This window comes from Giardia intestinalis, chromosome 5 (assembly GCF_000002435.2).
Source record: "Giardia intestinalis strain WB C6 chromosome 5, whole genome shotgun sequence".
In the NCBI taxonomy this organism is placed as follows: Eukaryota; Fornicata; order Diplomonadida; family Hexamitidae; genus Giardia; species Giardia duodenalis.
The window spans coordinates 1,547,162-1,571,320 of NC_051860.1; the positions used below are offsets into that span (position 1 = coordinate 1,547,162).

At 60.1% G+C, this 24,159-nt stretch overlaps 1 protein-coding gene across 1 annotated transcript; it reads right to left on the minus strand.

Annotated features, from left to right (window-relative positions):
• Nucleotides 1–32: 32 nt before the first annotated feature.
• On the minus strand, nucleotides 33–24,140 carry GL50803_0013475 (Axoneme-associated protein GASP-180; the record flags this gene model as incomplete). Its single annotated transcript, XM_001709305.2, has 1 exon — nucleotides 33–24,140. The coding sequence occupies one exon, from the start codon at nucleotides 24,138–24,140 to the stop codon at nucleotides 33–35; it is 24,108 nt and encodes an 8,035-aa protein (XP_001709357.2).
• Between the last annotated feature and the right edge of the window lie 19 nt (nucleotides 24,141–24,159).

A 24,159-nucleotide genomic window follows, 5' to 3' on the forward strand; every position in this document is an offset into this window, starting at 1 on the left:
TCAAAATTTGAAAGTTTATATGGGCTAATATTTCAAGCATTTTGTGCTTTTTGAAGTTCTGCAATAATGCAATCCTTTTCTGCAAGCTCTCTTTTGAGCATGGAGAGCTCCGCTTTGAGACTGACAGCTTCTGGACTTGTCAAGTATGAATCTTTTCCATCAAGGCTAAGCTCTGCCTCTCTCGCCTTTGCATAGAGATCATTTTTCAATCCAGACAAATGTTGCAAAGATGTATTGATGCGAGCATCTGAAATAGATGCATCTAACGCGAAGTTAATATTATTTTCATGAAGGATATTCCTCAATCTAACAAGCTCACTATTTTTCTCTATGTTAGCCTCTCTAAGCTTAGTCAGTGCATGCTCAAGTTGACCGACTGCAGTTATCACGCGGGCCAATTCATCTTCTGTATAGTGAAGATCATCGGTAAGCTTTTGTACCTCGTCGCGTAGGGCGAGGGTTTCCTCACCGGGATCACTGTTGTAGGTCCAGTCAAAGCGCTCGTTCAGCGCGTCCTTATATTCCAGTATCTTATTATCCTTTGCTTGAATGCGCTCTTCTAATATTGCAATCTCTTCTTTGAGGCGAGAAATTTCAGAGATCTTCCGTTCGACTTCAGCATTGCGAGAATTAAGCAGAAGGACAAGATTATCAACAGACTGCGATACTGTTTCATCATGAAGCTTGAGATCTTTATGGGCAAGGCTTTGAAGCCTGTCTATCTCATGTTTCAAAATGGCTAACTCTTCAGTTAATGCCGCAGAGTCAATCTTTGAGTCTAAAGACGAAAGTATTGCACTTGACTTAATAAGCCCATTCAAAAACTCCTTCCCTGTTTCAAAAGTATGGACAACAGTATTTGTTTGTGACGCGACAAGCGTCTGCTGGAGTTGGATGATCTCCTCTTGGTGCTGGCGAATCGCTTGTCGAAGATCTGGGATGGTATCCTGCATCTCGCGGATCTGGGCCTTGGCGTCGTTCATGGCTCCGAGGTTTTCGGTCAGGGCAGAGACCCTGTCCTCAGCGGCGGCGAGCTGGGCGCGGGCGGTCTGCAGGGCGTCCTGGGCCTCCGCCAGCTGAGCCGCGAGGGCATCTCGCTCGGCCTCCAGATTCTTGTGCTCGGCCTCCAGAGCTGCGGCCTCGTCGAGGGCCTTATCGAGGGCCGCACGGGCCTCATCGCGCTCGGCCTCTGCAGCACGCACGTCGGCCTCAAGGCGGCGGATGGCCTCGTCGCCGCCCTGCGCCTGCTGTGCCTTGGCGCGGAACTTCTCGGCGGCATCGGCGAGGGCCTCTGTGCCTGCTGCTGCGTGTGCCTCGAGCTCGGCGATTTTGGCGCGGGCGTCGGCAAGCCTTTCTTCGGCGGCCTTGGCCTGAGCCTCCAGCTCTGCAGCGCGCTCTGCAAGCGCCTCTGCGTCGCGAGCACGCACGGCATCTTCGGCCGCCTGCTCGCGGAGGCGCGCCAGCTCCTCGGAGAGATCCTCGAGCTGGGCCGCCTTGAGCTGGGCGTCTTCCTGGTGGGCGGCGGCCTGCTCGCGCGCTTCACGGAGCGCCGCTGCGTTCTCGGCTGCGTCGCGGCGGAGGGCTGCAAGCTCCTGCTGAAGCTGCTGCGCGGCGTCGCCGTGGTCGGCAATCCCGTCGATCGCCTCTGCAAGCGCCTTCTCGCGGGCCTCGAGCTTGTCTGTAAGGGCGGCGCTTTCGTCTTCGAGGCGACGGATCCTGTTCTGGGCGTCCTCGAGCGCGCCGTCTGTAGCGCTTCTTTTGAGGTCCATGGCAGTAAGCTGGCGCTCGCGGTCCCGGACCTCCTCTGCTCGCGCTTCGGCCTTGCGGCCCAGCGATTGAAGGGCACTCTCCAGCTCGTCGACGCGGTTGCGCAGCCGTGCCGTCTTGGCGGCGCTTTCTTCTGCTTGCTCTGCCCTTGCGGCTGCCTCGTCCTCCAGGGCTTGAATCCGCGTTCTGGCGGCCTCGACACTGGCCGTTGTTCGGGAAAGTTCGTCACTCAGCTGGCCGATCTCCTTGTCCTTTGCATCAAGGGTGGCATGGAGGTCATCTCGCTCGGCCTCGAGTTGAACGATGCGCTCTGCAGCGCCTTCATTGTCTTGCGCACGTAGTTGTTGAAGCTCGCGCTCGCGGTTGTCTGCCTCCTCGCGAAGTCTTTCTGCCTCATTCCGGAGCATGTCAAGCGCCACTGTCTTCTCATCGAGCTCGCCCTGCTTTTGCTCCAGCTCCTTCCTAAGAGTTCCAAGCTCCATTTCCTGCATCCCTGCATCTATCTGCTTGCTCTTGAGCTCTGACAAATAATCTTCGAGCATTTGGGTGCGCTCCTTCGAATCGGAAGCCTGCTGCTCGAGATGAGAAAGTGCATCAATCTTGTCGTGTGCTTCCTGGAGCTCGCGACGAAGCTCAGCGATTTCGTCTGCCTGACGCTGTGCTAAAGTGTCTTTATCTCTGGCTGCTTCTTCTAAATAGTGGACCTGGGCCTTGGCGTCGTTCATGGCTCCGAGGTTTTCGGTCAGGGCAGAGACCCTGTCCTCAGCGGCGGCGAGCTGGGCGCGGGCGGTCTGCAGGGCGTCCTGGGCCTCCGCCAGCTGAGCCGCGAGGGCATCTCGCTCGGCCTCCAGATTCTTGTGCTCGGCCTCCAGAGCTGCGGCCTCGTCGAGGGCCTTATCGAGGGCCGCACGGGCCTCATCGCGCTCGGCCTCTGCAGCACGCACGTCGGCCTCAAGGCGGCGGATGGCCTCGTCGCCGCCCTGCGCCTGCTGTGCCTTGGCGCGGAACTTCTCGGCGGCATCGGCGAGGGCCTCTGTGCCTGCTGCTGCGTGTGCCTCGAGCTCGACGATTTTGGCGCGGGCGTCGGCAAGCCTTTCTTCGGCGGCCTTGGCCTGAGCCTCCAGCTCTGCAGCGCGCTCTGCAAGCGCCTCTGCGTCGCGAGCACGCACGGCATCTTCGGCCGCCTGCTCGCGGAGGCGCGCCAGCTCCTCGGAGAGATCCTCGAGCTGGGCCGCCTTGAGCTGGGCGTCTTCCTGGTGGGCGGCGGCCTGCTCGCGCGCTTCACGGAGCGCCGCTGCGTTCTCGGCTGCGTCGCGGCGGAGGGCTGCAAGCTCCTGCTGAAGCTGCTGCGCGGCGTCGCCGTGGTCGGCAATCCCGTCGATCGCCTCTGCAAGCGCCTTCTCGCGGGCCTCGAGCTTGTCTGTAAGGGCGGCGCTTTCGTCTTCGAGGCGACGGATCCTGTTCTGGGCGTCCTCGAGCGCGCCGTCTGTAGCGCTTCTTTTGAGGTCCATGGCAGTAAGCTGGCGCTCGCGGTCCCGGACCTCCTCTGCTCGCGCTTCGGCCTTGCGGCCCAGCGATTGAAGGGCACTCTCCAGCTCGTCGACGCGGTTGCGCAGCCGTGCCGTCTTGGCGGCGCTTTCTTCTGCTTGCTCTGCCCTTGCGGCTGCCTCGTCCTCCAGGGCTTGAATCCGCGTTCTGGCGGCCTCGACACTGGCCGTTGTTCGGGAAAGTTCGTCACTCAGCTGGCCGATCTCCTTGTCCTTTGCATCAAGGGTGGCATGGAGGTCATCTCGCTCGGCCTCGAGTTGAACGATGCGCTCTGCAGCGCCTTCATTGTCTTGCGCACGTAGTTGTTGAAGCTCGCGCTCGCGGTTGTCTGCCTCCTCGCGAAGTCTTTCTGCCTCATTCCGGAGCATGTCAAGCGCCACTGTCTTCTCATCGAGCTCGCCCTGCTTTTGCTCCAGCTCCTTCCTAAGAGTTCCAAGCTCCATTTCCTGCATCCCTGCATCTATCTGCTTGCTCTTGAGCTCTGACAAATAATCTTCGAGCATTTGGGTGCGCTCCTTCGAATCGGAAGCCTGCTGCTCGAGATGAGAAAGTGCATCAATCTTGTCGTGTGCTTCCTGGAGCTCGCGACGAAGCTCAGCGATTTCGTCTGCCTGACGCTGTGCTAAAGTGTCTTTATCTCTGGCTGCTTCTTCTAAATAGTGGACCTGGGCCTTGGCGTCGTTCATGGCTCCGAGGTTTTCGGTCAGGGCAGAGACCCTGTCCTCAGCGGCGGCGAGCTGGGCGCGGGCGGTCTGCAGGGCGTCCTGGGCCTCCGCCAGCTGAGCCGCGAGGGCATCTCGCTCGGCCTCCAGATTCTTGTGCTCGGCCTCCAGAGCTGCGGCCTCGTCGAGGGCCTTATCGAGGGCCGCACGGGCCTCATCGCGCTCGGCCTCTGCAGCACGCACGTCGGCCTCAAGGCGGCGGATGGCCTCGTCGCCGCCCTGCGCCTGCTGTGCCTTGGCGCGGAACTTCTCGGCGGCATCGGCGAGGGCCTCTGTGCCTGCTGCTGCGTGTGCCTCGAGCTCGGCGATTTTGGCGCGGGCGTCGGCAAGCCTTTCTTCGGCGGCCTTGGCCTGAGCCTCCAGCTCTGCAGCGCGCTCTGCAAGCGCCTCTGCGTCGCGAGCACGCACGGCATCTTCGGCCGCCTGCTCGCGGAGGCGCGCCAGCTCCTCGGAGAGATCCTCGAGCTGGGCCGCCTTGAGCTGGGCGTCTTCCTGGTGGGCGGCGGCCTGCTCGCGCGCTTCACGGAGCGCCGCTGCGTTCTCGGCTGCGTCGCGGCGGAGGGCTGCAAGCTCCTGCTGAAGCTGCTGCGCGGCGTCGCCGTGGTCGGCAATCCCGTCGATCGCCTCTGCAAGCGCCTTCTCGCGGGCCTCGAGCTTGTCTGTAAGGGCGGCGCTTTCGTCTTCGAGGCGACGGATCCTGTTCTGGGCGTCCTCGAGCGCGCCGTCTGTAGCGCTTCTTTTGAGGTCCATGGCAGTAAGCTGGCGCTCGCGGTCCCGGACCTCCTCTGCTCGCGCTTCGGCCTTGCGGCCCAGCGATTGAAGGGCACTCTCCAGCTCGTCGACGCGGTTGCGCAGCCGTGCCGTCTTGGCGGCGCTTTCTTCTGCTTGCTCTGCCCTTGCGGCTGCCTCGTCCTCCAGGGCTTGAATCCGCGTTCTGGCGGCCTCGACACTGGCCGTTGTTCGGGAAAGTTCGTCACTCAGCTGGCCGATCTCCTTGTCCTTTGCATCAAGGGTGGCATGGAGGTCATCTCGCTCGGCCTCGAGTTGAACGATGCGCTCTGCAGCGCCTTCATTGTCTTGCGCACGTAGTTGTTGAAGCTCGCGCTCGCGGTTGTCTGCCTCCTCGCGAAGTCTTTCTGCCTCATTCCGGAGCATGTCAAGCGCCACTGTCTTCTCATCGAGCTCGCCCTGCTTTTGCTCCAGCTCCTTCCTAAGAGTTCCAAGCTCCATTTCCTGCATCCCTGCATCTATCTGCTTGCTCTTGAGCTCTGACAAATAATCTTCGAGCATTTGGGTGCGCTCCTTCGAATCGGAAGCCTGCTGCTCGAGATGAGAAAGTGCATCAATCTTGTCGTGTGCTTCCTGGAGCTCGCGACGAAGCTCAGCGATTTCGTCTGCCTGACGCTGTGCTAAAGTGTCTTTATCTCTGGCTGCTTCTTCTAAATAGTGGACCTGGGCCTTGGCGTCGTTCATGGCTCCGAGGTTTTCGGTCAGGGCAGAGACCCTGTCCTCAGCGGCGGCGAGCTGGGCGCGGGCGGTCTGCAGGGCGTCCTGGGCCTCCGCCAGCTGAGCCGCGAGGGCATCTCGCTCGGCCTCCAGATTCTTGTGCTCGGCCTCCAGAGCTGCGGCCTCGTCGAGGGCCTTATCGAGGGCCGCACGGGCCTCATCGCGCTCGGCCTCTGCAGCACGCACGTCGGCCTCAAGGCGGCGGATGGCCTCGTCGCCGCCCTGCGCCTGCTGTGCCTTGGCGCGGAACTTCTCGGCGGCATCGGCGAGGGCCTCTGTGCCTGCTGCTGCGTGTGCCTCGAGCTCGGCGATTTTGGCGCGGGCGTCGGCAAGCCTTTCTTCGGCGGCCTTGGCCTGAGCCTCCAGCTCTGCAGCGCGCTCTGCAAGCGCCTCTGCGTCGCGAGCACGCACGGCATCTTCGGCCGCCTGCTCGCGGAGGCGCGCCAGCTCCTCGGAGAGATCCTCGAGCTGGGCCGCCTTGAGCTGGGCGTCTTCCTGGTGGGCGGCGGCCTGCTCGCGCGCTTCACGGAGCGCCGCTGCGTTCTCGGCTGCGTCGCGGCGGAGGGCTGCAAGCTCCTGCTGAAGCTGCTGCGCGGCGTCGCCGTGGTCGGCAATCCCGTCGATCGCCTCTGCAAGCGCCTTCTCGCGGGCCTCGAGCTTGTCTGTAAGGGCGGCGCTTTCGTCTTCGAGGCGACGGATCCTGTTCTGGGCGTCCTCGAGCGCGCCGTCTGTAGCGCTTCTTTTGAGGTCCATGGCAGTAAGCTGGCGCTCGCGGTCCCGGACCTCCTCTGCTCGCGCTTCGGCCTTGCGGCCCAGCGATTGAAGGGCACTCTCCAGCTCGTCGACGCGGTTGCGCAGCCGTGCCGTCTTGGCGGCGCTTTCTTCTGCTTGCTCTGCCCTTGCGGCTGCCTCGTCCTCCAGGGCTTGAATCCGCGTTCTGGCGGCCTCGACACTGGCCGTTGTTCGGGAAAGTTCGTCACTCAGCTGGCCGATCTCCTTGTCCTTTGCATCAAGGGTGGCATGGAGGTCATCTCGCTCGGCCTCGAGTTGAACGATGCGCTCTGCAGCGCCTTCATTGTCTTGCGCACGTAGTTGTTGAAGCTCGCGCTCGCGGTTGTCTGCCTCCTCGCGAAGTCTTTCTGCCTCATTCCGGAGCATGTCAAGCGCCACTGTCTTCTCATCGAGCTCGCCCTGCTTTTGCTCCAGCTCCTTCCTAAGAGTTCCAAGCTCCATTTCCTGCATCCCTGCATCTATCTGCTTGCTCTTGAGCTCTGACAAATAATCTTCGAGCATTTGGGTGCGCTCCTTCGAATCGGAAGCCTGCTGCTCGAGATGAGAAAGTGCATCAATCTTGTCGTGTGCTTCCTGGAGCTCGCGACGAAGCTCAGCGATTTCGTCTGCCTGACGCTGTGCTAAAGTGTCTTTATCTCTGGCTGCTTCTTCTAAATAGTGGACCTGGGCCTTGGCGTCGTTCATGGCTCCGAGGTTTTCGGTCAGGGCAGAGACCCTGTCCTCAGCGGCGGCGAGCTGGGCGCGGGCGGTCTGCAGGGCGTCCTGGGCCTCCGCCAGCTGAGCCGCGAGGGCATCTCGCTCGGCCTCCAGATTCTTGTGCTCGGCCTCCAGAGCTGCGGCCTCGTCGAGGGCCTTATCGAGGGCCGCACGGGCCTCATCGCGCTCGGCCTCTGCAGCACGCACGTCGGCCTCAAGGCGGCGGATGGCCTCGTCGCCGCCCTGCGCCTGCTGTGCCTTGGCGCGGAACTTCTCGGCGGCATCGGCGAGGGCCTCTGTGCCTGCTGCTGCGTGTGCCTCGAGCTCGGCGATTTTGGCGCGGGCGTCGGCAAGCCTTTCTTCGGCGGCCTTGGCCTGAGCCTCCAGCTCTGCAGCGCGCTCTGCAAGCGCCTCTGCGTCGCGAGCACGCACGGCATCTTCGGCCGCCTGCTCGCGGAGGCGCGCCAGCTCCTCGGAGAGATCCTCGAGCTGGGCCGCCTTGAGCTGGGCGTCTTCCTGGTGGGCGGCGGCCTGCTCGCGCGCTTCACGGAGCGCCGCTGCGTTCTCGGCTGCGTCGCGGCGGAGGGCTGCAAGCTCCTGCTGAAGCTGCTGCGCGGCGTCGCCGTGGTCGGCAATCCCGTCGATCGCCTCTGCAAGCGCCTTCTCGCGGGCCTCGAGCTTGTCTGTAAGGGCGGCGCTTTCGTCTTCGAGGCGACGGATCCTGTTCTGGGCGTCCTCGAGCGCGCCGTCTGTAGCGCTTCTTTTGAGGTCCATGGCAGTAAGCTGGCGCTCGCGGTCCCGGACCTCCTCTGCTCGCGCTTCGGCCTTGCGGCCCAGCGATTGAAGGGCACTCTCCAGCTCGTCGACGCGGTTGCGCAGCCGTGCCGTCTTGGCGGCGCTTTCTTCTGCTTGCTCTGCCCTTGCGGCTGCCTCGTCCTCCAGGGCTTGAATCCGCGTTCTGGCGGCCTCGACACTGGCCGTTGTTCGGGAAAGTTCGTCACTCAGCTGGCCGATCTCCTTGTCCTTTGCATCAAGGGTGGCATGGAGGTCATCTCGCTCGGCCTCGAGTTGAACGATGCGCTCTGCAGCGCCTTCATTGTCTTGCGCACGTAGTTGTTGAAGCTCGCGCTCGCGGTTGTCTGCCTCCTCGCGAAGTCTTTCTGCCTCATTCCGGAGCATGTCAAGCGCCACTGTCTTCTCATCGAGCTCGCCCTGCTTTTGCTCCAGCTCCTTCCTAAGAGCGCTTGCTTCAATAGTATAAATTTGAGTATCTGACATCTGTGATTTAAGCTCACTAACAAAATCTTCCAACCGTTGAGTACGTTCTTTGGAATCGTTCGCTCTTTCCTCTGATGCCTTATTTAATTTTTTCAGGTCTGCTACCTCTGTCAAAAGTTCCTTTTTGTCGCGCTCGAGTTGAGCCACGCGATCAACAAGATCTTGAGATTCCTCTGCCTCTAGTTTCATAGTGGCAATTTCATCCATTTGTGCATTTAAGTTATCCAATAGCTCCGCCATCTGAATTTCATTGGCTTGTGCCTCATGGGTTCGTCTGGCAAATTCCATCTGGGACGCGACAAGCGTCTGCTGGAGTTGGATGATCTCCTCTTGGTGCTGGCGAATCGCTTGTCGAAGATCTGGGATGGTATCCTGCATCTCGCGGATCTGGGCCTTGGCGTCGTTCATGGCTCCGAGGTTTTCGGTCAGGGCAGAGACCCTGTCCTCAGCGGCGGCGAGCTGGGCGCGGGCGGTCTGCAGGGCGTCCTGGGCCTCCGCCAGCTGAGCCGCGAGGGCATCTCGCTCGGCCTCCAGATTCTTGTGCTCGGCCTCCAGAGCTGCGGCCTCGTCGAGGGCCTTATCGAGGGCCGCACGGGCCTCATCGCGCTCGGCCTCTGCAGCACGCACGTCGGCCTCAAGGCGGCGGATGGCCTCGTCGCCGCCCTGCGCCTGCTGTGCCTTGGCGCGGAACTTCTCGGCGGCATCGGCGAGGGCCTCTGTGCCTGCTGCTGCGTGTGCCTCGAGCTCGGCGATTTTGGCGCGGGCGTCGGCAAGCCTTTCTTCGGCGGCCTTGGCCTGAGCCTCCAGCTCTGCAGCGCGCTCTGCAAGCGCCTCTGCGTCGCGAGCACGCACGGCATCTTCGGCCGCCTGCTCGCGGAGGCGCGCCAGCTCCTCGGAGAGATCCTCGAGCTGGGCCGCCTTGAGCTGGGCGTCTTCCTGGTGGGCGGCGGCCTGCTCGCGCGCTTCACGGAGCGCCGCTGCGTTCTCGGCTGCGTCGCGGCGGAGGGCTGCAAGCTCCTGCTGAAGCTGCTGCGCGGCGTCGCCGTGGTCGGCAATCCCGTCGATCGCCTCTGCAAGCGCCTTCTCGCGGGCCTCGAGCTTGTCTGTAAGGGCGGCGCTTTCGTCTTCGAGGCGACGGATCCTGTTCTGGGCGTCCTCGAGCGCGCCGTCTGTAGCGCTTCTTTTGAGGTCCATGGCAGTAAGCTGGCGCTCGCGGTCCCGGACCTCCTCTGCTCGCGCTTCGGCCTTGCGGCCCAGCGATTGAAGGGCACTCTCCAGCTCGTCGACGCGGTTGCGCAGCCGTGCCGTCTTGGCGGCGCTTTCTTCTGCTTGCTCTGCCCTTGCGGCTGCCTCGTCCTCCAGGGCTTGAATCCGCGTTCTGGCGGCCTCGACACTGGCCGTTGTTCGGGAAAGTTCGTCACTCAGCTGGCCGATCTCCTTGTCCTTTGCATCAAGGGTGGCATGGAGGTCATCTCGCTCGGCCTCGAGTTGAACGATGCGCTCTGCAGCGCCTTCATTGTCTTGCGCACGTAGTTGTTGAAGCTCGCGCTCGCGGTTGTCTGCCTCCTCGCGAAGTCTTTCTGCCTCATTCCGGAGCATGTCAAGCGCCACTGTCTTCTCATCGAGCTCGCCCTGCTTTTGCTCCAGCTCCTTCCTAAGAGCGCTTGCTTCAATAGTATAAATTTGAGTATCTGACATCTGTGATTTAAGCTCACTAACAAAATCTTCCAACCGTTGAGTACGTTCTTTGGAATCGTTCGCTCTTTCCTCTGATGCCTTATTTAATTTTTTCAGGTCTGCTACCTCTGTCAAAAGTTCCTTTTTGTCGCGCTCGAGTTGAGCCACGCGATCAACAAGATCTTGAGATTCCTCTGCCTCTAGTTTCATAGTGGCAATTTCATCCATTTGTGCATTTAAGTTATCCAATAGCTCCGCCATCTGAATTTCATTGGCTTGTGCCTCATGGGTTCGTCTGGCAAATTCCATCTGGGACGCGACAAGCGTCTGCTGGAGTTGGATGATCTCCTCTTGGTGCTGGCGAATCGCTTGTCGAAGATCTGGGATGGTATCCTGCATCTCGCGGATCTGGGCCTTGGCGTCGTTCATGGCTCCGAGGTTTTCGGTCAGGGCAGAGACCCTGTCCTCAGCGGCGGCGAGCTGGGCGCGGGCGGTCTGCAGGGCGTCCTGGGCCTCCGCCAGCTGAGCCGCGAGGGCATCTCGCTCGGCCTCCAGATTCTTGTGCTCGGCCTCCAGAGCTGCGGCCTCGTCGAGGGCCTTATCGAGGGCCGCACGGGCCTCATCGCGCTCGGCCTCTGCAGCACGCACGTCGGCCTCAAGGCGGCGGATGGCCTCGTCGCCGCCCTGCGCCTGCTGTGCCTTGGCGCGGAACTTCTCGGCGGCATCGGCGAGGGCCTCTGTGCCTGCTGCTGCGTGTGCCTCGAGCTCGGCGATTTTGGCGCGGGCGTCGGCAAGCCTTTCTTCGGCGGCCTTGGCCTGAGCCTCCAGCTCTGCAGCGCGCTCTGCAAGCGCCTCTGCGTCGCGAGCACGCACGGCATCTTCGGCCGCCTGCTCGCGGAGGCGCGCCAGCTCCTCGGAGAGATCCTCGAGCTGGGCCGCCTTGAGCTGGGCGTCTTCCTGGTGGGCGGCGGCCTGCTCGCGCGCTTCACGGAGCGCCGCTGCGTTCTCGGCTGCGTCGCGGCGGAGGGCTGCAAGCTCCTGCTGAAGCTGCTGCGCGGCGTCGCCGTGGTCGGCAATCCCGTCGATCGCCTCTGCAAGCGCCTTCTCGCGGGCCTCGAGCTTGTCTGTAAGGGCGGCGCTTTCGTCTTCGAGGCGACGGATCCTGTTCTGGGCGTCCTCGAGCGCGCCGTCTGTAGCGCTTCTTTTGAGGTCCATGGCAGTAAGCTGGCGCTCGCGGTCCCGGACCTCCTCTGCTCGCGCTTCGGCCTTGCGGCCCAGCGATTGAAGGGCACTCTCCAGCTCGTCGACGCGGTTGCGCAGCCGTGCCGTCTTGGCGGCGCTTTCTTCTGCTTGCTCTGCCCTTGCGGCTGCCTCGTCCTCCAGGGCTTGAATCCGCGTTCTGGCGGCCTCGACACTGGCCGTTGTTCGGGAAAGTTCGTCACTCAGCTGGCCGATCTCCTTGTCCTTTGCATCAAGGGTGGCATGGAGGTCATCTCGCTCGGCCTCGAGTTGAACGATGCGCTCTGCAGCGCCTTCATTGTCTTGCGCACGTAGTTGTTGAAGCTCGCGCTCGCGGTTGTCTGCCTCCTCGCGAAGTCTTTCTGCCTCATTCCGGAGCATGTCAAGCGCCACTGTCTTCTCATCGAGCTCGCCCTGCTTTTGCTCCAGCTCCTTCCTAAGAGCGCTTGCTTCAATAGTATAAATTTGAGTATCTGACATCTGTGATTTAAGCTCACTAACAAAATCTTCCAACCGTTGAGTACGTTCTTTGGAATCGTTCGCTCTTTCCTCTGATGCCTTATTTAATTTTTTCAGGTCTGCTACCTCTGTCAAAAGTTCCTTTTTGTCGCGCTCGAGTTGAGCCACGCGATCAACAAGATCTTGAGATTCCTCTGCCTCTAGTTTCATAGTGGCAATTTCATCCATTTGTGCATTTAAGTTATCCAATAGCTCCGCCATCTGAATTTCATTGGCTTGTGCCTCATGGGTTCGTCTGGCAAATTCCATCTGGGACGCGACAAGCGTCTGCTGGAGTTGGATGATCTCCTCTTGGTGCTGGCGAATCGCTTGTCGAAGATCTGGGATGGTATCCTGCATCTCGCGGATCTGGGCCTTGGCGTCGTTCATGGCTCCGAGGTTTTCGGTCAGGGCAGAGACCCTGTCCTCAGCGGCGGCGAGCTGGGCGCGGGCGGTCTGCAGGGCGTCCTGGGCCTCCGCCAGCTGAGCCGCGAGGGCATCTCGCTCGGCCTCCAGATTCTTGTGCTCGGCCTCCAGAGCTGCGGCCTCGTCGAGGGCCTTATCGAGGGCCGCACGGGCCTCATCGCGCTCGGCCTCTGCAGCACGCACGTCGGCCTCAAGGCGGCGGATGGCCTCGTCGCCGCCCTGCGCCTGCTGTGCCTTGGCGCGGAACTTCTCGGCGGCATCGGCGAGGGCCTCTGTGCCTGCTGCTGCGTGTGCCTCGAGCTCGGCGATTTTGGCGCGGGCGTCGGCAAGCCTTTCTTCGGCGGCCTTGGCCTGAGCCTCCAGCTCTGCAGCGCGCTCTGCAAGCGCCTCTGCGTCGCGAGCACGCACGGCATCTTCGGCCGCCTGCTCGCGGAGGCGCGCCAGCTCCTCGGAGAGATCCTCGAGCTGGGCCGCCTTGAGCTGGGCGTCTTCCTGGTGGGCGGCGGCCTGCTCGCGCGCTTCACGGAGCGCCGCTGCGTTCTCGGCTGCGTCGCGGCGGAGGGCTGCAAGCTCCTGCTGAAGCTGCTGCGCGGCGTCGCCGTGGTCGGCAATCCCGTCGATCGCCTCTGCAAGCGCCTTCTCGCGGGCCTCGAGCTTGTCTGTAAGGGCGGCGCTTTCGTCTTCGAGGCGACGGATCCTGTTCTGGGCGTCCTCGAGCGCGCCGTCTGTAGCGCTTCTTTTGAGGTCCATGGCAGTAAGCTGGCGCTCGCGGTCCCGGACCTCCTCTGCTCGCGCTTCGGCCTTGCGGCCCAGCGATTGAAGGGCACTCTCCAGCTCGTCGACGCGGTTGCGCAGCCGTGCCGTCTTGGCGGCGCTTTCTTCTGCTTGCTCTGCCCTTGCGGCTGCCTCGTCCTCCAGGGCTTGAATCCGCGTTCTGGCGGCCTCGACACTGGCCGTTGTTCGGGAAAGTTCGTCACTCAGCTGGCCGATCTCCTTGTCCTTTGCATCAAGGGTGGCATGGAGGTCATCTCGCTCGGCCTCGAGTTGAACGATGCGCTCTGCAGCGCCTTCATTGTCTTGCGCACGTAGTTGTTGAAGCTCGCGCTCGCGGTTGTCTGCCTCCTCGCGAAGTCTTTCTGCCTCATTCCGGAGCATGTCAAGCGCCACTGTCTTCTCATCGAGCTCGCCCTGCTTTTGCTCCAGCTCCTTCCTAAGAGCGCTTGCTTCAATAGTATAAATTTGAGTATCTGACATCTGTGATTTAAGCTCACTAACAAAATCTTCCAACCGTTGAGTACGTTCTTTGGAATCGTTCGCTCTTTCCTCTGATGCCTTATTTAATTTTTTCAGGTCTGCTACCTCTGTCAAAAGTTCCTTTTTGTCGCGCTCGAGTTGAGCCACGCGATCAACAAGATCTTGAGATTCCTCTGCCTCTAGTTTCATAGTGGCAATTTCATCCATTTGTGCATTTAAGTTATCCAATAGCTCCGCCATCTGAATTTCATTGGCTTGTGCCTCATGGGTTCGTCTGGCAAATTCCATCTGGGACGCGACAAGCGTCTGCTGGAGTTGGATGATCTCCTCTTGGTGCTGGCGAATCGCTTGTCGAAGATCTGGGATGGTATCCTGCATCTCGCGGATCTGGGCCTTGGCGTCGTTCATGGCTCCGAGGTTTTCGGTCAGGGCAGAGACCCTGTCCTCAGCGGCGGCGAGCTGGGCGCGGGCGGTCTGCAGGGCGTCCTGGGCCTCCGCCAGCTGAGCCGCGAGGGCATCTCGCTCGGCCTCCAGATTCTTGTGCTCGGCCTCCAGAGCTGCGGCCTCGTCGAGGGCCTTATCGAGGGCCGCACGGGCCTCATCGCGCTCGGCCTCTGCAGCACGCACGTCGGCCTCAAGGCGGCGGATGGCCTCGTCGCCGCCCTGCGCCTGCTGTGCCTTGGCGCGGAACTTCTCGGCGGCATCGGCGAGGGCCTCTGTGCCTGCTGCTGCGTGTGCCTCGAGCTCGGCGATTTTGGCGCGGGCGTCGGCAAGCCTTTCTTCGGCGGCCTTGGCCTGAGCCTCCAGCTCTGCAGCGCGCTCTGCAAGCGCCTCTGCGTCGCGAGCACGCACGGCATCTTCGGCCGCCTGCTCGCGGAGGCGCGCCAGCTCCTCGGAGAGATCCTCGAGCTGGGCCGCCTTGAGCTGGGCGTCTTCCTGGTGGGCGGCGGCCTGCTCGCGCGCTTCACGGAGCGCCGCTGCGTTCTCGGCTGCGTCGCGGCGGAGGGCTGCAAGCTCCTGCTGAAGCTGCTGCGCGGCGTCGCCGTGGTCGGCAATCCCGTCGATCGCCTCTGCAAGCGCCTTCTCGCGGGCCTCGAGCTTGTCTGTAAGGGCGGCGCTTTCGTCTTCGAGGCGACGGATCCTGTTCTGGGCGTCCTCGAGCGCGCCGTCTGTAGCGCTTCTTTTGAGGTCCATGGCAGTAAGCTGGCGCTCGCGGTCCCGGACCTCCTCTGCTCGCGCTTCGGCCTTGCGGCCCAGCGATTGAAGGGCACTCTCCAGCTCGTCGACGCGGTTGCGCAGCCGTGCCGTCTTGGCGGCGCTTTCTTCTGCTTGCTCTGCCCTTGCGGCTGCCTCGTCCTCCAGGGCTTGAATCCGCGTTCTGGCGGCCTCGACACTGGCCGTTGTTCGGGAAAGTTCGTCACTCAGCTGGCCGATCTCCTTGTCCTTTGCATCAAGGGTGGCATGGAGGTCATCTCGCTCGGCCTCGAGTTGAACGATGCGCTCTGCAGCGCCTTCATTGTCTTGCGCACGTAGTTGTTGAAGCTCGCGCTCGCGGTTGTCTGCCTCCTCGCGAAGTCTTTCTGCCTCATTCCGGAGCATGTCAAGCGCCACTGTCTTCTCATCGAGCTCGCCCTGCTTTTGCTCCAGCTCCTTCCTAAGAGTTCCAAGCTCCATTTCCTGCATCCCTGCATCTATCTGCTTGCTCTTGAGCTCTGACAAATAATCTTCGAGCATTTGGGTGCGCTCCTTCGAATCGGAAGCCTGCTGCTCGAGATGAGAAAGTGCATCAATCTTGTCGTGTGCTTCCTGGAGCTCGCGACGAAGCTCAGCGATTTCGTCTGCCTGACGCTGTGCTAAAGTGTCTTTATCTCTGGCTGCTTCTTCTAAATAGTGGACCTGGGCCTTGGCGTCGTTCATGGCTCCGAGGTTTTCGGTCAGGGCAGAGACCCTGTCCTCAGCGGCGGCGAGCTGGGCGCGGGCGGTCTGCAGGGCGTCCTGGGCCTCCGCCAGCTGAGCCGCGAGGGCATCTCGCTCGGCCTCCAGATTCTTGTGCTCGGCCTCCAGAGCTGCGGCCTCGTCGAGGGCCTTATCGAGGGCCGCACGGGCCTCATCGCGCTCGGCCTCTGCAGCACGCACGTCGGCCTCAAGGCGGCGGATGGCCTCGTCGCCGCCCTGCGCCTGCTGTGCCTTGGCGCGGAACTTCTCGGCGGCATCGGCGAGGGCCTCTGTGCCTGCTGCTGCGTGTGCCTCGAGCTCGGCGATTTTGGCGCGGGCGTCGGCAAGCCTTTCTTCGGCGGCCTTGGCCTGAGCCTCCAGCTCTGCAGCGCGCTCTGCAAGCGCCTCTGCGTCGCGAGCACGCACGGCATCTTCGGCCGCCTGCTCGCGGAGGCGCGCCAGCTCCTCGGAGAGATCCTCGAGCTGGGCCGCCTTGAGCTGGGCGTCTTCCTGGTGGGCGGCGGCCTGCTCGCGCGCTTCACGGAGCGCCGCTGCGTTCTCGGCTGCGTCGCGGCGGAGGGCTGCAAGCTCCTGCTGAAGCTGCTGCGCGGCGTCGCCGTGGTCGGCAATCCCGTCGATCGCCTCTGCAAGCGCCTTCTCGCGGGCCTCGAGCTTGTCTGTAAGGGCGGCGCTTTCGTCTTCGAGGCGACGGATCCTGTTCTGGGCGTCCTCGAGCGCGCCGTCTGTAGCGCTTCTTTTGAGGTCCATGGCAGTAAGCTGGCGCTCGCGGTCCCGGACCTCCTCTGCTCGCGCTTCGGCCTTGCGGCCCAGCGATTGAAGGGCACTCTCCAGCTCGTCGACGCGGTTGCGCAGCCGTGCCGTCTTGGCGGCGCTTTCTTCTGCTTGCTCTGCCCTTGCGGCTGCCTCGTCCTCCAGGGCTTGAATCCGCGTTCTGGCGGCCTCGACACTGGCCGTTGTTCGGGAAAGTTCGTCACTCAGCTGGCCGATCTCCTTGTCCTTTGCATCAAGGGTGGCATGGAGGTCATCTCGCTCGGCCTCGAGTTGAACGATGCGCTCTGCAGCGCCTTCATTGTCTTGCGCACGTAGTTGTTGAAGCTCGCGCTCGCGGTTGTCTGCCTCCTCGCGAAGTCTTTCTGCCTCATTCCGGAGCATGTCAAGCGCCACTGTCTTCTCATCGAGCTCGCCCTGCTTTTGCTCCAGCTCCTTCCTAAGAGCGCTTGCTTCAATAGTATAAATTTGAGTATCTGACATCTGTGATTTAAGCTCACTAACAAAATCTTCCAACCGTTGAGTACGTTCTTTGGAATCGTTCGCTCTTTCCTCTGATGCCTTATTTAATTTTTTCAGGTCTGCTACCTCTGTCAAAAGTTCCTTTTTGTCGCGCTCGAGTTGAGCCACGCGATCAACAAGATCTTGAGATTCCTCTGCCTCTAGTTTCATAGTGGCAATTTCATCCATTTGTGCATTTAAGTTATCCAATAGCTCCGCCATCTGAATTTCATTGGCTTGTGCCTCATGGGTTCGTCTGGCAAATTCCATCTGGGACGCGACAAGCGTCTGCTGGAGTTGGATGATCTCCTCTTGGTGCTGGCGAATCGCTTGTCGAAGATCTGGGATGGTATCCTGCATCTCGCGGATCTGGGCCTTGGCGTCGTTCATGGCTCCGAGGTTTTCGGTCAGGGCAGAGACCCTGTCCTCAGCGGCGGCGAGCTGGGCGCGGGCGGTCTGCAGGGCGTCCTGGGCCTCCGCCAGCTGAGCCGCGAGGGCATCTCGCTCGGCCTCCAGATTCTTGTGCTCGGCCTCCAGAGCTGCGGCCTCGTCGAGGGCCTTATCGAGGGCCGCACGGGCCTCATCGCGCTCGGCCTCTGCAGCACGCACGTCGGCCTCAAGGCGGCGGATGGCCTCGTCGCCGCCCTGCGCCTGCTGTGCCTTGGCGCGGAACTTCTCGGCGGCATCGGCGAGGGCCTCTGTGCCTGCTGCTGCGTGTGCCTCGAGCTCGGCGATTTTGGCGCGGGCGTCGGCAAGCCTTTCTTCGGCGGCCTTGGCCTGAGCCTCCAGCTCTGCAGCGCGCTCTGCAAGCGCCTCTGCGTCGCGAGCACGCACGGCATCTTCGGCCGCCTGCTCGCGGAGGCGCGCCAGCTCCTCGGAGAGATCCTCGAGCTGGGCCGCCTTGAGCTGGGCGTCTTCCTGGTGGGCGGCGGCCTGCTCGCGCGCTTCACGGAGCGCCGCTGCGTTCTCGGCTGCGTCGCGGCGGAGGGCTGCAAGCTCCTGCTGAAGCTGCTGCGCGGCGTCGCCGTGGTCGGCAATCCCGTCGATCGCCTCTGCAAGCGCCTTCTCGCGGGCCTCGAGCTTGTCTGTAAGGGCGGCGCTTTCGTCTTCGAGGCGACGGATCCTGTTCTGGGCGTCCTCGAGCGCGCCGTCTGTAGCGCTTCTTTTGAGGTCCATGGCAGTAAGCTGGCGCTCGCGGTCCCGGACCTCCTCTGCTCGCGCTTCGGCCTTGCGGCCCAGCGATTGAAGGGCACTCTCCAGCTCGTCGACGCGGTTGCGCAGCCGTGCCGTCTTGGCGGCGCTTTCTTCTGCTTGCTCTGCCCTTGCGGCTGCCTCGTCCTCCAGGGCTTGAATCCGCGTTCTGGCGGCCTCGACACTGGCCGTTGTTCGGGAAAGTTCGTCACTCAGCTGGCCGATCTCCTTGTCCTTTGCATCAAGGGTGGCATGGAGGTCATCTCGCTCGGCCTCGAGTTGAACGATGCGCTCTGCAGCGCCTTCATTGTCTTGCGCACGTAGTTGTTGAAGCTCGCGCTCGCGGTTGTCTGCCTCCTCGCGAAGTCTTTCTGCCTCATTCCGGAGCATGTCAAGCGCCACTGTCTTCTCATCGAGCTCGCCCTGCTTTTGCTCCAGCTCCTTCCTAAGAGCGCTTGCTTCAATAGTATAAATTTGAGTATCTGACATCTGTGATTTAAGCTCACTAACAAAATCTTCCAACCGTTGAGTACGTTCTTTGGAATCGTTCGCTCTTTCCTCTGATGCCTTATTTAATTTTTTCAGGTCTGCTACCTCTGTCAAAAGTTCCTTTTTGTCGCGCTCGAGTTGAGCCACGCGATCAACAAGATCTTGAGATTCCTCTGCCTCTAGTTTCATAGTGGCAATTTCATCCATTTGTGCATTTAAGTTATCCAATAGCTCCGCCATCTGAATTTCATTGGCTTGTGCCTCATGGGTTCGTCTGGCAAATTCCATCTGGGACGCGACAAGCGTCTGCTGGAGTTGGATGATCTCCTCTTGGTGCTGGCGAATCGCTTGTCGAAGATCTGGGATGGTATCCTGCATCTCGCGGATCTGGGCCTTGGCGTCGTTCATGGCTCCGAGGTTTTCGGTCAGGGCAGAGACCCTGTCCTCAGCGGCGGCGAGCTGGGCGCGGGCGGTCTGCAGGGCGTCCTGGGCCTCCGCCAGCTGAGCCGCGAGGGCATCTCGCTCGGCCTCCAGATTCTTGTGCTCGGCCTCCAGAGCTGCGGCCTCGTCGAGGGCCTTATCGAGGGCCGCACGGGCCTCATCGCGCTCGGCCTCTGCAGCACGCACGTCGGCCTCAAGGCGGCGGATGGCCTCGTCGCCGCCCTGCGCCTGCTGTGCCTTGGCGCGGAACTTCTCGGCGGCATCGGCGAGGGCCTCTGTGCCTGCTGCTGCGTGTGCCTCGAGCTCGGCGATTTTGGCGCGGGCGTCGGCAAGCCTTTCTTCGGCGGCCTTGGCCTGAGCCTCCAGCTCTGCAGCGCGCTCTGCAAGCGCCTCTGCGTCGCGAGCACGCACGGCATCTTCGGCCGCCTGCTCGCGGAGGCGCGCCAGCTCCTCGGAGAGATCCTCGAGCTGGGCCGCCTTGAGCTGGGCGTCTTCCTGGTGGGCGGCGGCCTGCTCGCGCGCTTCACGGAGCGCCGCTGCGTTCTCGGCTGCGTCGCGGCGGAGGGCTGCAAGCTCCTGCTGAAGCTGCTGCGCGGCGTCGCCGTGGTCGGCAATCCCGTCGATCGCCTCTGCAAGCGCCTTCTCGCGGGCCTCGAGCTTGTCTGTAAGGGCGGCGCTTTCGTCTTCGAGGCGACGGATCCTGTTCTGGGCGTCCTCGAGCGCGCCGTCTGTAGCGCTTCTTTTGAGGTCCATGGCAGTAAGCTGGCGCTCGCGGTCCCGGACCTCCTCTGCTCGCGCTTCGGCCTTGCGGCCCAGCGATTGAAGGGCACTCTCCAGCTCGTCGACGCGGTTGCGCAGCCGTGCCGTCTTGGCGGCGCTTTCTTCTGCTTGCTCTGCCCTTGCGGCTGCCTCGTCCTCCAGGGCTTGAATCCGCGTTCTGGCGGCCTCGACACTGGCCGTTGTTCGGGAAAGTTCGTCACTCAGCTGGCCGATCTCCTTGTCCTTTGCATCAAGGGTGGCATGGAGGTCATCTCGCTCGGCCTCGAGTTGAACGATGCGCTCTGCAGCGCCTTCATTGTCTTGCGCACGTAGTTGTTGAAGCTCGCGCTCGCGGTTGTCTGCCTCCTCGCGAAGTCTTTCTGCCTCATTCCGGAGCATGTCAAGCGCCACTGTCTTCTCATCGAGCTCGCCCTGCTTTTGCTCCAGCTCCTTCCTAAGAGTTCCAAGCTCCATTTCCTGCATCCCTGCATCTATCTGCTTGCTCTTGAGCTCTGACAAATAATCTTCGAGCATTTGGGTGCGCTCCTTCGAATCGGAAGCCTGCTGCTCGAGATGAGAAAGTGCATCAATCTTGTCGTGTGCTTCCTGGAGCTCGCGACGAAGCTCAGCGATTTCGTCTGCCTGACGCTGTGCTAAAGTGTCTTTATCTCTGGCTGCTTCTTCTAAATAGTGGACCTGGGCCTTGGCGTCGTTCATGGCTCCGAGGTTTTCGGTCAGGGCAGAGACCCTGTCCTCAGCGGCGGCGAGCTGGGCGCGGGCGGTCTGCAGGGCGTCCTGGGCCTCCGCCAGCTGAGCCGCGAGGGCATCTCGCTCGGCCTCCAGATTCTTGTGCTCGGCCTCCAGAGCTGCGGCCTCGTCGAGGGCCTTATCGAGGGCCGCACGGGCCTCATCGCGCTCGGCCTCTGCAGCACGCACGTCGGCCTCAAGGCGGCGGATGGCCTCGTCGCCGCCCTGCGCCTGCTGTGCCTTGGCGCGGAACTTCTCGGCGGCATCGGCGAGGGCCTCTGTGCCTGCTGCTGCGTGTGCCTCGAGCTCGGCGATTTTGGCGCGGGCGTCGGCAAGCCTTTCTTCGGCGGCCTTGGCCTGAGCCTCCAGCTCTGCAGCGCGCTCTGCAAGCGCCTCTGCGTCGCGAGCACGCACGGCATCTTCGGCCGCCTGCTCGCGGAGGCGCGCCAGCTCCTCGGAGAGATCCTCGAGCTGGGCCGCCTTGAGCTGGGCGTCTTCCTGGTGGGCGGCGGCCTGCTCGCGCGCTTCACGGAGCGCCGCTGCGTTCTCGGCTGCGTCGCGGCGGAGGGCTGCAAGCTCCTGCTGAAGCTGCTGCGCGGCGTCGCCGTGGTCGGCAATCCCGTCGATCGCCTCTGCAAGCGCCTTCTCGCGGGCCTCGAGCTTGTCTGTAAGGGCGGCGCTTTCGTCCTCGAGATGGCGAATCAAATTGTTGGCATGCTCAAGCTCACGTTCCAACGTATTTGACTTGCCCACAAGAGCCACAATATCCTTGTTGAGCTTATCTCGCTCTGATAATAGAGATGATAACTGTGACTGGAGCCCTGAAATTACTTCAGGATCGTCTCGCTTATTGTCAGTCAACTGAACCCGAAGATCGTCAAGTTCGCGCCGCAACTGAAGCCTCTCATCGTCTGCGCTGTTCAGAAGGGCAGATAACTTGTCCCTAACATCTTCCAATTCACAGATCTTTTCTTGTAAACTTTCTCGATCCAGTTTGAGCATGGAGATCTGCTTGTTCAGTTCGATAGTAGCTTTATCTGCAAGATGAAGATTATCTATGATAGCATCTTTCTGAGATAATTCATCTTTCAATTGTTTTAGTTCTGCTTCCTTTGTATTGAGAGAATCAAGTGCAAGATGAAGTTCATCCGTTAGTGCCCTAATGCGATCATAGAGCTCCGTTATCTTGTCAGCATTGTCTGGCGACTCAAGAGATGCGTATTGCGAATCCACGACACTTGGTGCATGAAGAAGCGAATCCTGTGATCCACGTATTTTTTCTTCTTGCACTGCTTGTAAGTTGCTCAATTTGGACTTGAGTTGACTAATTTCATCCAAAAGCATTGCGACGGTTTGGGATTGATCGACTGGTGCTCGTAGAATCGCGGACATCTGCTCTACACGATCACTCAACTGCTCGAGATCTTTTTGGTGCCTGCGCATTAGGTTCTGATTCTCTTTGCGAGCCATCTCTGGGTCTGCAAGCGCGTCTCTGCAAGCATCAAGAGACGCTACTGTGTTAGCTAAGTACTGCTTCACTACTTGATATGTTGGTTCCTTCGTGGAGAGTTCTGTCAAGACCTCTATCTCTTTCTGTGCGTGTTCAAGCCGGGCTCGCAAGTCCAGCAGCTCATTGTTGGTCTTCCTTTTGGAGGCAGTATAAGTGGCATCGGCATCTGCCTTTTCCTTTCGAAGAACTCCTAATTTATCGGATAGATCTTTAACCTTTTGTTCGTTGGAAGAGTTCTCAACTGAAAGCTTATCGTAAGCGCGTCTAATATCAACTAGCTCGGCCTCCTTATCTAGAAGCTTATTTTGGGAAGCTGCGCATGTACTCATTGCTGTCTCAAGTTGTCGCTCCAGAGGATGAATTCGTTCATCCTTCTGCTTAAGCAAGGCCTCTAGCGAATTCTGTTCCTTGATAAGCGCGTTATTCTGCTCTTTAACGTCTTGGAGAGACTTAAGCAAAGCTTCATTCTTTGCTACTAAATCAGCAAATTGTGGCGGTATGGGTTGTGGCGCAGATGTCTTTTCGAGATCAAGGATGTGGCGGTCTTTTTCACGTAGCTCAGCAGTAAGATTGTCAATGACCAGCTTGAGATGTTGGAGCTCAAGAGCTGCAGATTTATTTGCTTCGTTAGGTGCCGCCTCCTTATAAGTCACCAATAAGTTGTTCATGTCATCTATTTGTTTGTTCTTCTCAGTAAGCTGTGCTTTTAGATGCTGAATTTCTCCAAGAAGTCCCGTTATTTCCGACTGCAACTGGTCGATGGTGGCAAGGTTGCTCTCCTGTATCTTAGAACCAGATTTATTTAAGCGTAAAATTTCATCTGCCAGTTCCTTGATCTTCTGGTTGCGTAGCTGAATGTCATCCTCCTTAGAAAACAGTGCAGATTGCAGACGGTCGACCTCATTCTTCAACTCATTGAGCTGTGCCTCCATAACTTTTATTGTCTCGCCATCTGAATCACTATCAGATTTATCGTGGCTTCTACTCAATAATTGCTGCCGAAGATCGAAGATTTCATTGTCCTTGTTTTCTATGTTAGCTGACATCTTCTTCAACGTGTGTCGGAGTGCGACATTTTCGTCCTTGAGTTTTGCAACTTCCTTTCCTGCCAAATCACGCTGAGTAGCGCTTGCTGAAAGAGCCGCCTTAGATTGCTCTGAAGACATGCTAGTATCTACTAGCTCGGCTCTCAAACGGCGAATGGTTTGATTGGCGTTGTCTAGCTTCTGCTCTAGGCCTAATATGTCACTGCGCAAGGTGTCGATTTCACGGTCCTTGGCAGATCCGGTGTCCCTGAGTTTCGCCAAGAGAATGTTCTTCTCTACTGCATCATCCTTGAGCTGATGGATTAACTGAGCCATCCCATCAGCGTCTTTGTGGAGCCGGTTGATCTCTTGCTTAAATGCATTAACTGCCGCTCCATGCGGATGGCTTGTTGCGTCATTGATGCCTGCCCTGAGCTCACTGATCATTGCAGCCTTCTTGGTATTGTCCTGACGAGACTCATCTAACTGAGCCTGCAATCTAATAATCTCCTGATTCATCTGATTGACTTGATTTTGAAGTGCCTGATTCTGGACGATTATTATTGAAGACTCATCGTTCAAAGAGGCAATCTTGCGTTCCATCTCAGTTATCTTTCTCTCAAGATCGCCTTCTATTTGGGATCGGCTAAGCATAGACAGGTCCACATTGCGACCCGGGAAATCTTTCACTATATCTACAATAGAACTGGATAAACCAAAAGAGCTGACAGTTGGGTCATCCTTACTCAGCTTTGCGGGGTCGGGAATGAGATCTGATACTACTTCTGGTAGTAGGTGAGACTCTAGAGGGTAGAGGATGCGTGCAACATCCCAGTGCTTATTCTGAGCTGCTAAAATAAGGGCTGTCTTGGCATCCTTAGAGATGTGCTCCTTCTCTCTCAACACAAGATGCTGTGCTGCCTCAAATTGTCCTGCTTCTGCTGCATACATTAGCGCCGTCCTGCCCATTAGATCAGTGCGACATTTCTGATAAGGTAGAAGGTTTATCGTCGAGTCGACTGCGCCAGCAGCTGCAGCAAGCATCAACGGCGTGCGCCCGTCTGGTAGAACAAGATTCATTTCATAGGGAACAAGGCGTTTGCAGGCCTCCCCCTCATTGCAGACAGCAGCAAGCATAAGGGCAGTATAGCCATCGTTGTTAACTAGAGAGTGCTCAAAGCAGCCTAAAAGACGAACCATTTCAATGTCACGGTTCCGGACGGCGTGCATGAGTGCAGTTTCCCCTTGACGGTCAACGGACTTCTGGTAGGTGGGAAGGTTATACCTAACTGCCTCTACGTCGCCATTGTTAACACACGCGAACCATGCCTCCTTCGAATCCAGAAACATTTTAAATTCACTAAACTGA